The 14,483-nt window shown below is 41.5% G+C and overlaps 1 protein-coding gene across 4 annotated transcripts in view; it reads left to right on the top strand.

Moving 5' to 3' along the window:
• CUX1 (cut like homeobox 1) overlaps positions 1-14,483 on the top strand; it is a 429,361-nt gene that overhangs the window by 213,226 nt on the left and 201,652 nt on the right. For all 4 annotated transcript variants that reach the window (XM_040338414.1, XM_040338412.1, XM_040338415.1 and 1 more), the window contains one exon: positions 6,023-6,101. In XM_040338414.1, the coding sequence (XP_040194348.1) occupies positions 6,023-6,101 (79 nt within the window). The remainder of the gene's footprint in view (positions 1-6,022; positions 6,102-14,483) is intronic.

The raw sequence follows: 14,483 nt of genomic DNA, 5'->3' as shown, positions 1-14,483 counted from the left end.
AGAAAACCCTCCACCCTGTGACGTAGTGAGTCCAGGATCCTCTGGGGGGAAAATTCAGAGCAAGCATCGCGGGATGTCGGGGCTGACGTCTACAACAGGAAATGACGCAGCCCCGACATAGACACACAATTTTTTCCGGCAGAAGCTCTGCTTGCCGGAATGAACAGGGATCCGGCGCATGCGCGGTACACGTCCCCACTCCTGCTCGCCCCCTCAAGAGGCTTTCTCCACACCAGGAAGAAAAAGCCTCGCATTACTGTGCGTAGTTACAGACAGAAGAACAGGAAGTAAGGATTTCTCATAAGAAATGAGCACATTTTAAAAGAAAAATCTAAGGATGAGGTAAGTGAAGGAGGACTGCACTAAGGTAAAGAAAGCTATTTAGGGAAACATTTTTTTTTACCTTTACAACCCCATTAAAAAGTTTTTTTCTAATTTGTTAGAAAATGTTGTAAATAAGTAATGTTTCTCCTTCACTAATGTGTGCTGATGAGGTGGCACTGATGAGGCGGCACTGATGAGGTGGCACTGATAGGTGGCTATTCTGTCCTTCATGCCAATTATACCAAAAAACATCTTTTTCTTCATGATATGTTTTTCGGTGGAAGTTGTAGGACCTGCATCACCACATAGATTAAACAGGTACATTAGGGAAAGCCTAATGGAAAAGTTCCAGACAGCAATTTACTTTGCATAGAGAAATATATCCCGGAAAAAAATCTTTCTCTTTCTGTTAATAGAAGGACACAGCGATGATCTAACTATTGGGGTTAGTGTGCCATCAGGATAAGAAGGCACAAAAACACAGCACAAGGCAGCCCCTGCTGGTGGCCAAACTTCCTATATGCTAAAGGAGGCTCAGTTTTTTGTCTACTATCAAGGAGCAAGGCTGTAAGCTCCATGCTGGGAATCTTAATTTCTTTCTCTCTTCGTTTTTAGTTTTTCCTTTTAGACTACTAGATCTTAAATCAACTGGGATACAGGCTGGATAATGTAGATCCCTGAAGTCTGTCCTGCTTAGCCATTGAGCACATAATGACACCTTCTTATGTGTGGGATCAGATGTGACAACCCTATCCTTGATGTCTGGGAAGCTTGTGAGCTATCCTATGGGGGGCCACACATGACTGACTGGTTAAAGTTTTTCAGTGCCCCCAACATAACACCTCCAAAGCAATAGCACCTCAGCTCCAGCAGGAGGCAGCCTGTCACAGGAAATGGTATCCCCATCATTCCCTACCCGAAACAGTATAAAGAGCCACCTTTCTCCCTAAGTTTCCTTCATTGGTCTGGAGTGGTCTGTGGGCACCCCTTTTCTCCCTGTCCCCACTGTAGCTGCATTTGAAAGCTATGTTAACCTCTCCACCCTTGGGCACCCATTCGGCTGCTCCCACTCTAAGGATCCCCACATGCCTGGTCTCCCTTTTGTAAGGCCTCACAGTTGCCTTTGGACTCATGCCAGAATGAATCAGAAACTCCTATCGGCATGAATCGGAAGCTTCTGCAGCCATGTTTGCAGATGGTGGTATTGGCCCTGCATCAGCTGGATGCTGTCCATGGCCGCTGCCAGTGGGCATGGAAGACAGTGGTAGCCATTTTTTTCCTGGGCAACACTGGTTGCTGTGGTCAGTGGCGCACCGTTTTGTGGAATGTAACCAGAGGGGTGGGTTGTTGCACTTTGTTAAATCTGTGGACTCTGACCCTGTATCACTGAGCATTACCTGTGGGAAGCTATTATCTTCCTTGTCAGGTCCTATCTGCACTACGTGCAAACCATTGACAAATATGCAGGTTTCTCCTTTCCTTCAAGGTTCCCTGTTAGAGGCTTCTGGGACCCCCAAACTGTCAACAACCATGGATGCTTTCATCACCATCTATGAAGGGTTTATGTTGCCTATGGAATGTGCTCTTATACACAAGTCAGGCAAGATACTTCCCTTCCAAATTCCTTCTCCTCTGACCCTTCCGAGGAGGAGGAGGATGACACTCCCACAGGGCCCATGCCATTTGTGAAACCTTTGGCCATAGAGTCTGCCTATTCGGGCTGTGAATACAAGACTTGACTCTCTCATAAAGAGAGGGACTTGGTCTCGACCCTTAATCAATGTGTGAAATTTTTTAAATAGAGAATACCATAAATTCCCCATCAGAGGTTCCACTTCTATTTGGCATGCACAGGCCTAAATGCTTTACTCTTAATGTGTTTCCTTTTCATTCCTTTTTGACAGCTTCATTTGCAATGAATGGGAGTGCCAAGCTCCGACCTTTGTCTTGCCTAAGTGCTTTTAAGTTTCTACCCATTTTAGACGGAGTACCTTAAAAAACAGATGTCACCGCTGTTGTGGTCCTGCCCATGTATAGGATGAATAAGGTTATGGTGATCCTAGTAAAGGAGTCTCCCTTCTTTTAAAGGACCCAATAAACAGGAAGTCAGTGTTTATTGCAAGATCCATGTACATTGTCACTGGATCGATCCTCTGGGCTGCTTTAGCCACAGCTTTATTGTGACAGATGCTAACAGAGTGGGCAAAACTTTTGTGCCAAGGGTAAGACCAGTTAATTATAGGTCTTCAGCATGTGTACTATGTGTAACTGGATGCAGGACCTGTGATCTCTAGACTTTCTGCCTCAACAGCTGCTTTTTTTTGCAGTTTACTGTGGCTCAATTGTTGGTTGACTAACCAGACCTGTAAGAAACCCCTGACGTTTAGAACGAAAAGCTTATTTGGCACAATGTTGCATGATATAATCAAGAATGTTTTGATTATGATGGCCCTTTCCACTGGAGCAGTTAGCACATCTTGCTTTTTTTCATCATTTGCCTGCTACTGTAGTTGGCTCTATAACCCAGTGGTCAGATACCCAGGATCTTCACTGTGTCCTGTGAATGCAAAGAAAGGATTTTACGATAAATATATATATATATATATATATATATATATATATATATATATATATATATATATACACTTTTTTTTTATCATTTGCATATTTTAAGAGAATATATTAAAGTGTTACTAAACCTGGAACAGTAAAATCAGTCTGTATATGCATGCAGTAAAGCATGCTTGTTATACTCTCTGTGGAAGGGGTTAATCCTCTGCATTGTAAAAAGGCTGTTTGACCCTGGCGCTTCTGATTCTCAACTCCTTCCACTGTCCCCTGATAATTTCATGATAACACAGAGTCTATGGAGTCAGGCTGCACATGCTCAGTTTCGTGTGTATTGTAGTGCCAATCGGCACTGTCCAGACAGAGGGTCAGGGGTCTTGCAGTCTCATAAAACAGTCAGAAATCTCCTCCTACAAGCTTTAACCGGTGCTTGGATAGAAGTCACAAGACTGCTCTAACTGCTGATGAGAACAGGCATTTAGCAGTTTAAAATTAACTAAAATAATTGCATTTCCATATTCTGTGTACTGTGGAAGACCAGATATAGTGAATGCAGGGTCCTCGGTTTAGTAACACTTTAAACTTTTTTGATTAAATTAGATATATTTGTAAAAGACATCAGGTTGATATAAATAATCTTAGCAAATTAGGTAATATTTAAAAAAGCTCTGCTTCCATGTATAGTTTGTAAAATATTTATGTACGCGAGGACAGCCAGGTTTGCTCATTGCACACATAGGCTCTGCTTGCTGCTTTATAAATCTCTACAATAGGTGTGCTTTACTGCTCCTTCTCACAATGTAGGTCTGAGTCTGCTGACTCATTAAAAACAGTACACTCACTGTAACTGATATAGTAATAGTTGTTGAGTAATTTCAGTAGCTAATCTAGCATGCCACTAGTGCCTGAGTTTCAAATCTCTACATTTGATAAGATAACAAAAAAGTAAGAGGAAGCTTGTAAAAATATGAAAGTCACACTAAAGTGGTTGTAAAGGATTTTTTTTTAAAAAGTACAGCCTATTTACCTGCTCTGTGCAATAGAATTGCACAGAGCGGCAAGGAGCCTCCTCTTCTCGGGTCCTCCGCTGGCAATCTTGGCTTCTCCTTCCTCTCTGGCTAATGCCTCCAATAGGAATGCGCTTACCATGGGGGCAATCATGCGGGTTCACTCCTAGCTCTGCTGCTGCATCCATTGACGCAGACAGCGAGACTCGGGCCATAACCCCACTACCTCATCACTGGCTTTGATTGATAACAGTGGAAGCCAATGGCTCCTGCTGCATCAGCAAAGCCGGGGAGACAAGAGCTGCAGACATAAGTGTAGTCGCTCCTGCATATGTAAACTGTGTTTGTACCACACGTGAGTTGTCGCCGCAAACGTCAGAGCGAGAGCAATAATCCTAGCACTAGACCTTCTCTGTAATGCTAAATTAGTAACCTGTATATATTTTGGCACCCTCTTTCTGCTGTTTTTGTAAATATTTTTAATATCCTCGCCTATAGAGATTTTTAAGTACAGTAGTTTGGCGCCATTCCACGAGCGTGCACAATTTTTAAGCGTGACCTGTTGGGTATCCATTTACTCAGTGTAACATCTTTTTGTATATATAAATATATATTTGTTTTTTTTTTGCATTAAAATCATTAGTGTATTTCTTCCCAAACAACTGCGTTTGAAAAATCGCTGCGCAAATACCGTCTGACATAAAGTGCAACCATCATCATTTTATTCTCTAGGGTCTCTGCTAAAAAGACAAAGTATATAATGTTCTAGCAGAAAAGAAAATGCAGATTTTTTACTTGGCCTGGGTGGGAACTGGTTAATATTCAAATAATAACTTGCTAGTTGAAGTCACTGTTTAGTCCTGCCCCCTCCTGTCTTTAGTGTCTCTGGGCCAGATTCTTGTAGAACGGCGTATCCTTGCGGCGGTGCAACGTATCTGATTTACGTTACGTCTCCGCAACTTAGACGGGCAAGTGCTGCATTCTCAAAGCACTTGCTCCGTAAGTTGCGGCGGCGTAGCGTAATTCGGCCGGCATAAGCCCGCCTAATTAAAATTTGGATCAGGGGGGCGTGTTTTATGCAAAACTACTGTGACCCGACGTGATTGACGTTTTTCGGAACGGCGCATGCGCCGTCCGTGGAATTTCCCAGTGTGCATTGCTCCAAAGTAAGCCGCAAGGACGTCATTGGTTTCGACGTGAATGTAAATGACGTCCAGCCCCATTCACGGACGACTTACGCAAACGACGTAACTTTTTCAAATTTCGACACGGGAACGACGGCCATACTTAACATTGTTGCGCCGCACTTATGCCACTATATAGCAGGGGCAACACTACGCCGGGAAAAGCCTAACGTAAACATCGTAACTTTACTGCGTTGGCCGCGCGTACGTTCGGGAATTCGCATATCTAGCTAATTTGCATACTCAACGCGGAATTCGACGGAAACGCCACCTAGCGGTGAAAAAAAAATGCAGTTTAGATCCGACGGCGTAAGAGACTTGCGCCTGTCGGATCTAATGGATATCTATGCGTAACTCATTCTAAGAATCAGTCGCATAGATACGACGGGTCAGATTAGGACTCGTACATGGCGCTGCGCCGTCGTAAGTCCTTTGAGAATCTGGGCCTCTGTGTTTATCAGTATGATAACCAAGAGAGCTGAGGGAGGTGGAGGGCTGCATGACAGAGTACCAACATCAACTTGGAAGTTAGTAAATTAGTATTTAAATATTGGAGTGCACCAAGTTTAGGGGTTCCCATGGGGCTGTACAAGCAACGGAGGATATGTACAAGCACTGCTGGATACTTTATTTTACAAGTAGTACAAGTAATCTCAAAATGACAGAAATCAAAGCAAATATCCTTTTAAGTTATTTTGTTAAATGGCTCTGGCTGCTTATAAAAGTCATTTCTGTACTAAATACTTTTTTGTCTGCTATTTTGTGCTTTCAACCAATGGATATCAGGCTGTAAAAATTGCAGCTGGGCAAAAAGTGATATACAAATGCCGTAGTTGAGTCACTACATCCTATTGATCTAACCTATTTTCCTGCAAATATTGACAAAGTTTCATAACTGGTTGTACTCGATGTAAAACAAGTTTTTCTTTTGTCTATTAGATCGATGCATTAAGTAAAAGAAGCAAAGAAGCTGAAGCTGCCTTCTTGAATGTCTACAAGCGATTAATTGATGTCCCAGGTAAATATTAGTGCATTTTCCGATGTATAAACTGGTATAATGGCAATAAAAAACATTGCGGACTATGGTCATGTGTATTTAAATGTCCACATAGGCACACTTAACCAAAAGCACACATAAATGTGGGGAGACCTTTAAATTCCAGGATCCGTGTTTCTTTGGGGATTTTTAAAAAGGCACATCCTACTCAAGGACGGCTTCACATTTCTATACTTTTTTCCACTATATTTGGAAATACTCGTGTTTACCTATTCACATTTTCTTTGCCATTGATGTTTGCATTTTTATTAGAAATGAACACTCTGTAGCCAAGGCTTGGTTCACGTTGGTGCGATGCAGGAAACCCTGCGAATCCACTGTGGGTTCCTGCATCGCACCCGACTTGCAGGCAGTTTTAAGCTGCCTTATGCAAACCGCTGGGAGTGTCAATACAACGTTAATGACACCCCTAGATTGGTTCGCATATCGCAGTGCGAACTGTCAATTCCAACAGGAATCGGATCGCATGGGTGTGAACACCCATGCAGTCCAATTCTGGTGCATGACTTTGGTCTGAAGGCAATGCAAATTTAGCCATACAATCTTTACAGCTCAATTTGCATCGCACAGACCTTGCATACGTTTTGCAGTGCGATGCGAATCACATGCGATGTCGCACAGCGCAGCAGTGTGAACCCAGCCTAAAGCAGTCAAATTTGAGGAAACGCCACTATCTGTTTTGAATTCTCAGATCATGCCTAAGCATTGTTTTTAAAATATTGATTATCTTTTATATGTTTCTCCTAGCTGACTGCAAGCGTTTCTGAACAATGTCAGGACCAGTCTTTCCCAATAGAAAGGACATAGAGTCTCCTCCCATTAACATATAATACAAGCCAGCTTCTAAATCTTTAACCCTTTGTTAAAACAGAGTGTTAAAATCTAGTCTACAACTAATAATGAGATAAAACATTGTTCTAATAAAACATTTTTTGTTTATATCAAGTCTGTATTAATATACAGTATGGGCACCAAAATCCTGCTTTCTTTATACTTGGCATATACATACAATTTTGGCTTTCCCACTACCCAGTCTCTGGCGAAGATAGCTGTGTGAAATCAGAACACCACAAATATAAAGTCGGTGTTATCCCAGTTAGGCTGCAAAAGTGGAAACTTCTTTTTGTTTTCTTTCTCCTCTTTTTGATCTCCCTCACAAACACAAAAGTTCTAATATGTTCAATTTCCAGGCAACCTTTCAGCATGTTTTGGGGTTATGAAGGAAATGCTGCAAGTCCACAAGGTTACCCACCAAGCCACCATGGTGATCATGTTGCAGTAGTCTTTACTTTTATGTTTCTAAGCTTTTTTCTGGTTTAAATTCTTGAAACCTACGGAAATAAAAAAAGCTTGTAAATGTGTACTTTGGCCAAGCAGGGCAAAGCAGCAGGTTTATTTAATACTATCCCCGTTGGTTTGCTCTCCCGTCTTTAGGAAAGAAAGTTCTTTGTAAGCACTGGGTCACTCTAATTAGAATTTACACAGGGCTGGACCCACTTCCCACCCCCCTGATGCCTACACAGCCGCTAACCAAGCACAAGTGCTGTCATGTGGTGGGAAACGTCACATGCTCCGCCATAGTAGGAAGCACTTTTTCCTCAAACCTGGCTGCTAAATGAATTGATGAATTGGCAAAGGAAAGCTGAATATGTGTTAAGCCCGGTACAAATGGGCCGATTATTGGCCGGTTCAACAGAAACTGACAGACATTCGGCCTGTGTGTATACCAGCCTGTCTGGCAGAAGCTGGCCGAACGGGCGTGCTGGAAAACCAACATCCGATTGGCATCTGATCAGTGCTGGCAGCCAATGGCTGTGAGTGCTAACTGATGAGTTCTGGCTGGGGGGCAGTCCCCCTATCAAAACACAATAGCTCAGTGGGGAGATCGCTGTAATAACATTGGGTAGTTAATACAGCAAACTCTTTTCGAGCTCCCAGCCCACTGGGTTGAATGAAAAAATAAAATAACTGATGGTGTGTACTAGGCTTTACTGTGAGACTTGACATAGCATTGTGTTTTATAGTATGCCTGTGAATATACATTTGCGCTCCTAATAGTGTAAATAAATGGTAGATGGGCGGAATATATATAATAAATATATATATATATATATATATATATATATATATATATATATGTATATGTATGTATGTATGTATGTATGTATGTATGTGTGTATATATATATATATATATATATATATATATATATATATATATATATATATATCATTTATTTTTCATAATTACAAGCTCAAATAATAATAATAAAAACAATAACACGGAATACCTCCTATATTGCTTAATATAAAGCTTTCTTAAGCAAAACCAAGCATGCACTGTGGTAAACAGTTAGTATGATGATTTCATACAGGATGTGGCGCGTTACACAATATCTTCCCATTGAATGATTAGGCAAGTAATAAACAGTATGTAACTTAACACATAGTCGGTTCAATGAAAAAGATAAAAAAAAAAAGAAAACTAAGATATAAGAGCCAAAATCAAACAAAAGCTTTTTATTTTTACTTTGGATTGAATGGAAAAAGTAGGAAATATAGGTATGTATTGCGTCTGTGTTCCCCTTGGGAAGTGTCTTCTCAGATCCAGGATGGTGATTAGCAGGACAGGAAATTATATATCCGAAAAGTAACAACCTATCAGTGGTTCTAAATTACTGATGTGTTCTAAACATTAACAAAAGTTAATGGGAGTTGGGTTTTAAAGAGCCGTTCCTGAGTGATAAAATAACCCTACTGTAATGTATGTACATGTTGTTGAAAAAACATTTTAACGAACAGTATTGTAGGGATTGAGCAACTTGGCCACACAGCGCGGGCCGACTGCCTAAACAACTGGCCCAGGTATAAGATACATGTGAGAATAGTGCAGAGAAGAAGCCAGAAGAGAAAAATAGATGATATGGGTACAGAGTAGGGAAATGAGAAAGGGAATAAAAAGGGAGGGGGGATTGAGAAGGATTGAGAAAGATTTCACCTAACAGAGAAGGCATCAGCACAAGGGACACATCTTACTGATTGTAAGTTATGTTCCCTGTGCTGATTTGTGTGTGTGTGTGTGTGCGCTGATTTGTGTGTGTGTGTGTGTGTGGGGGGGGGGTTATGACTGCAATATGAGTTATTTTAAGTTTAGTCAAAAGTTTTTTTGTTTTTTTTTAAATATCACCACAAAGTCACAGTCAGTGCAATGTGCTAATGGCTGCAGAATTATTTGAAATCTTCCATTCCCCGATACCCCCCCCCCCACCCCTGTCTCCATATAAACTTCCAGTGCAGCAGGGGTTAAAAGAGCCGAGGGTCCTATCATATGCACTCGAGGGACCTGTTCTATTCACTGACATTTTGACTATGCCTACCCTTTCTTCCCCTGGGCCTCCCCACTCCTTCATTTATAGGAGCTGTACTATATGAATGAAACGTGATATATGACTGAAGGTTGGGCGGATGAATTGTTGTCCTCCATTAATTGTTTTTCATTCATAGATTATTTTTCATTCATAGAAGCTATAGTACAACTTCTAAGACTGAAGGAGGGGGCAGAGTAGATGAGTATAGTCGGCACTCTTTATGAGTGCATATAACAACTCCCTTGGATCTGTCACCCCCCCCCCCCCCCCCATCCCCTGACATCTGAAGGTTACGACAGCTAGGGTTAGGGGATGAGATGATTGAAGATTTCAACTAATCCTGTAGCCATCAGTTCAGGGGACAGATCGCACTGACCGTAAGTAACGTCCTTTGTGCTTTTTTGACTAAATGTAGTCTTTTAACCGAAAGCATGGAAGCAGGGGCTGAAATATATACTGTATGTATGGTATTTTTGTATATTGGTCCTGTCTGTTTGTTTGCTGCCAATAGCAGTGGCGGCTGGTGTTTTTTTTCTAGGGGGGGGGTGGCAAACAACCACCACGCGATCCGACGGGTCACCCGCACTTACCCCACATAGGTTCCGGAAAGGCAGCGCTCCTAAAGGCGGCGGGCGGGTGTCTCCTCCTCCTGCATCACGGTGTCTTCCGCCGTGCGTCTCCTCACTCCTCCTCCTAGGCGTCCATTAACATAGAATTCATTCGCTACTGTCACACAACTGGGTGGGCTCGGAGCGTAGTGCTCTGCGCCCTAAGCCCACCCTTTTTTGAAGCCTATTAGAGTGCTTCAAACCCCCCACCATTGGAATCCATCCAGTGCCCTGTATGTAGATGAGAAGGCCAGACACATGGATGGGGGGGGGGGGGCACCAATGCTTCCCTAATGGATAGGCTGCCACTGGCCAATAGGATTATCAACACAGACTTTTTGAGTTAGTATAACAAAAAGCATTAGCAACTATTAAATGGACTGGCTTAATGGATCACTCAGACTTCATCAATATTCTCGTTGCCTTTTTTTATTAACGTCTAACTCCAGCTTTCTGGTCCAACAAAGCTGGTCTAAACGATTACCTTCACTAACAGATGTGTCCATTTGGAGCGCGTAATGAATAGTATGTAGCATCAGCTACATACAGTATACAGCATTGTGTTCCAGAAGGCCGAATGTGCCTTCCAATTACATTGCCAGAACTCATCATTTTCTGAATGAATACAAGGCTTCCCCTGATTGACTGAGGTAGAGAGATGGGTGTTCACGGTTTTATTGTTTAAAAACAAAACGGCATAAGCCTATATTCCACTTTCATAATTTGAGAACATCTGCTTTATATTTCTTAAATTTATTGGTATTATCCTTCAACACAAATTATTAAAAGGGATTACGGAATATAAGTTTTACTCCAGTAACAAACCGTTTAAACAAGCAATGAGATATAATGCCAAGGAGGAGATTAAAACGTGTTGTCAATTTTCAGTTTGTTGGGCTGACGTCAGCCTGCGGCAGACTGGGTACTGGGTTGTTGGTACTGGGTTGTTGCCCATATTTTTCACAGAGTCTCATAATGGTGACAAAATTGTTGTTTGCGGATAATGACGTATTCTCTGAAGGAACTAGTCGTTTATTTAACAGTTGTAATATAAACACAATTCAGATGCTTTTATCAAGGTTCATCTTTCCCTTAGGCAAGTTTTGGATTTAGCTAGGAACCATAGTGCTGTCTACAATTAAAGGTAGGAACTTTCTCCTCCAAAGTTAGGCTTCCGTTTTAATTATAGTTATTTAACAGGTGTGGCAGTTTCAGCTCATGCTTGTGGGGCCAGCTTAATTTGGTTTATCTTCAGTTAAAATATAAACATTGGCTATACTTGAGTTTTATTTAAATAAAGGTGTCTGGAGTAAAGCTGACTACACCCTAATTACATTAGATGTAGGTTTGATCAGCTAAATGCATCAACAACACTTTAATGCAAGGGCCTACTTAAATAATCCAAATAAGCTATTTTTACAAACTCTAAATTTTGCAGATCTTTAAAGTCAAGTCTATAATAATAGAACTGTTGGGCCTCATGCACACCAGGCATTTTAAACGCTGCTTTCAGAGGCATCTTGCGTTGTCATTTTTTTTTTTCTGCCTTTAAACGCCCCTTATGCCCCGTACACACGATCAGGCTTTTGCCCGGCCAAACTCACATCGGAATTCCATCGGAGTAAAAGAGAACATGTTCTCTATCTAAACTTCGACGGAGTTCCTCGAAATATCCGATGGAAAAACTCAGATGGAGCATACACACGGTCGGAATTTCCGATAGGAAAAAGTCAGTTGGGTTTAGGACCTTTACTAATCTTGCATGGATCCACATAGGTTTACCTGTTAATGCCCTGTACACACGACCAGACCTTTGTACGACCAAATTCACATCGGAATTCCGACAGAATTCCATCAGAGGAAAAGAGAACATGTTCTCTATGTAAACTCCGATGGAATTCATCGGAATTTCTGATGAAATTACTCCGATGGGGCATACACACGGAATTTCGGAATTTCCGAGTCAGTTGGACTTTTTCCGATCATGTGTACGGGGCATTAGTGTTAGTCTGTGTTCATGCATAGGCTTTTACAGGCGTATAGAGGAAGAAAAAAAAAAACCTCTGGAGAAACACTAGGTTTTATTGAACCTTGTTGAGAAAGCCTGATATAAGCTATTGTCAACAGCAATATATTAGGCCATTCAGAAATTAATATATATATTATCTCATCAACTTATACTTTTGTGAATATTTTTGGTATTTTAATTTGAAAGTACTGAAATTTAAAAGTCCTCCAAGGAGATTTCCTAATTTTTTTCCTGCAGCCCACTGTCACTGCCACAGGAAGTAAGGGAAAATCGACCTCAATAAGCACACCAACATTGGTAAAACTGTATAATTTTGTAGAAAAGAATGATCGTTGCCATTGAAAAGATGTTCCCATGAAGGTTTCTACTCCTGTTTTGGTGGCATTTTCAGTCCTGGTGGAAATGGAAAACAGGACTCGTAGGACACAAGTGGGGGCACAGAGGGCAAATAAAAACAAACAGGTTCTATACTTCTGTATTTTATATAAAACTTAAAGTGTTGGCTTTAGATACACTTTAGCTTCCTGTGCACATGTGGAATTTGCCTGGCATTTTGCTGGCAGTTGTTGGTTATATGTGGACATTCCCTTCCAAACTAGCTGGTAATTATTCTTAAAGGTGACATACATGACATTGCGACTAGCATTCATAAAGGTTCCTCTTTGTGTAGACATGTTGTGTTAACTTTCTTGTCCTCAAGAGATATAAATAGCTCTGTGTATGTGACATGAATTCTTTCAGTGGCCTTCTAACTCATATCCTTGCTTTCTTCATGTGACTTCTGCTGAGAAGACCACTTGTCAAACGGCTTCTTTTTCAATGTGTCTACTCAGTTTGCCACAAGTGTTCTGTTGGGCTGATTTCTGAATGCAGAGCATGTCACTGACCTCTTTGTGTGCTTTTGTTTGTATTGTAAAATTAGATCAGGTTTCCGTGTTTTGGAACTGCAGAGGTCTCAATTGGGCAGATCGGTTTTCTGCGGTGTTTGAGTTAGCAGAATGGAAAATGCAGCTTGTGTGTGAAATATAATCAATTTGTCCGGCTCTGAATCCCTGCTTCACCGTTCTGTCCCTCTCTGCCCACTAAATAACTGGGTGGTCTTGACACAGTCGAAAACTAGGCAGCTTTTCATCAGTTGCTCATCAGCATGCTAATTGCTGTATGACTAATTAGGCCCTGAATTCCAGTTGATTTTCTATAATGAGACAGCTGGTTTAATTATGTAATCGTATGATTATATTAGCCTAGAGTGCCCTAACGAAAAGTAACGTATGCAGGAATGCAGTGTCGTAGCATAAGGAAAACACACAAGGGGGCATTCATTTTCATCCTAAAATACGGGAGGGCAGGAGGAACTTGCTGTGTTCTTTGTATGCGTCTCTGAGTAAGTTGCATTCATTGTGGACCTAAAGATTAAGGGCACCACTTACTTAATTGATAATATAGGCAATGTTAAAGCAGAACTCCGGGCAGAAACATTTTTCTATGTTGCTGCTGGTGCTCTCCTACTTTGAGCAGACATGTACTTCATTTGTTTCCTTAGGCTGTAGTTTAAGAAAAAATAATGTGCATTATTTAAATCACAGGCTTCCTTCCCTGTGATTTATTTTCTGTAAGACGGACTAGTGGCTGCTGTTCCCTCTGTCCTCACAGCCACCGGTCTTGTAACTTCCCGTTGTAGTTCTGTGCCAGTGTAAAGGAGGGATCTTGGGAGTGTCAGACTCCTAGTTGCACCTCCCATTCATAAGCATCACAACACAACTCTGCCCTCAGCTCAAACCCAGCTCTGCTCTTCTCTTAACCCCACCTCCACCCATAGCTTAGACCTTATCTCCACAATGAGCTCAGCCCCCACTCCACCCTAAGCACAGCCTCGGCTCCGCCTGCACACCCTCCTATGACTTCCTGCTTCTTCCACTGCACCATGGGAAGTGTAGTTTTTTAAACCCCTATGAATGTAACCTGTGGCAATGCAGAAAGTCCTCCTCTCAGAAAGTGGAAGCGTGGATTTTTTCCTCTAGCAAGATCACAGGGTCCTGAAAACCAAGGATTAAAAAAAAAGTAAGATATATTGATTTACACTTTTGAGGATTTTTATAGCTGCTGGGGAGAAGATTTTAAAATTATAAACTTGTAGAATCTTGGAGTTTAGCTTTGATACAAGTTTTCATGGATGCCTTACATACACTGTCATATTTTTTTCTTCAATTCTTGCCTTTCTTATAGCATGGGTACGGCTTCTCTGTTAATGTAAATTTAACAACAAATAGGAACGCAGTGTTCCATACTGAAGTCAGGGAAAGTGGGTTCTGAACAGGAGAGTCACATAGAGTACAGGT

This window comes from Rana temporaria, chromosome 2, assembly GCF_905171775.1.
Source record: "Rana temporaria chromosome 2, aRanTem1.1, whole genome shotgun sequence".
Lineage (NCBI taxonomy): Eukaryota > Metazoa > Chordata > Amphibia > Anura > Ranidae > Rana > Rana temporaria.
This window is presented reverse-complemented; position numbering and strand designations above follow the sequence as displayed.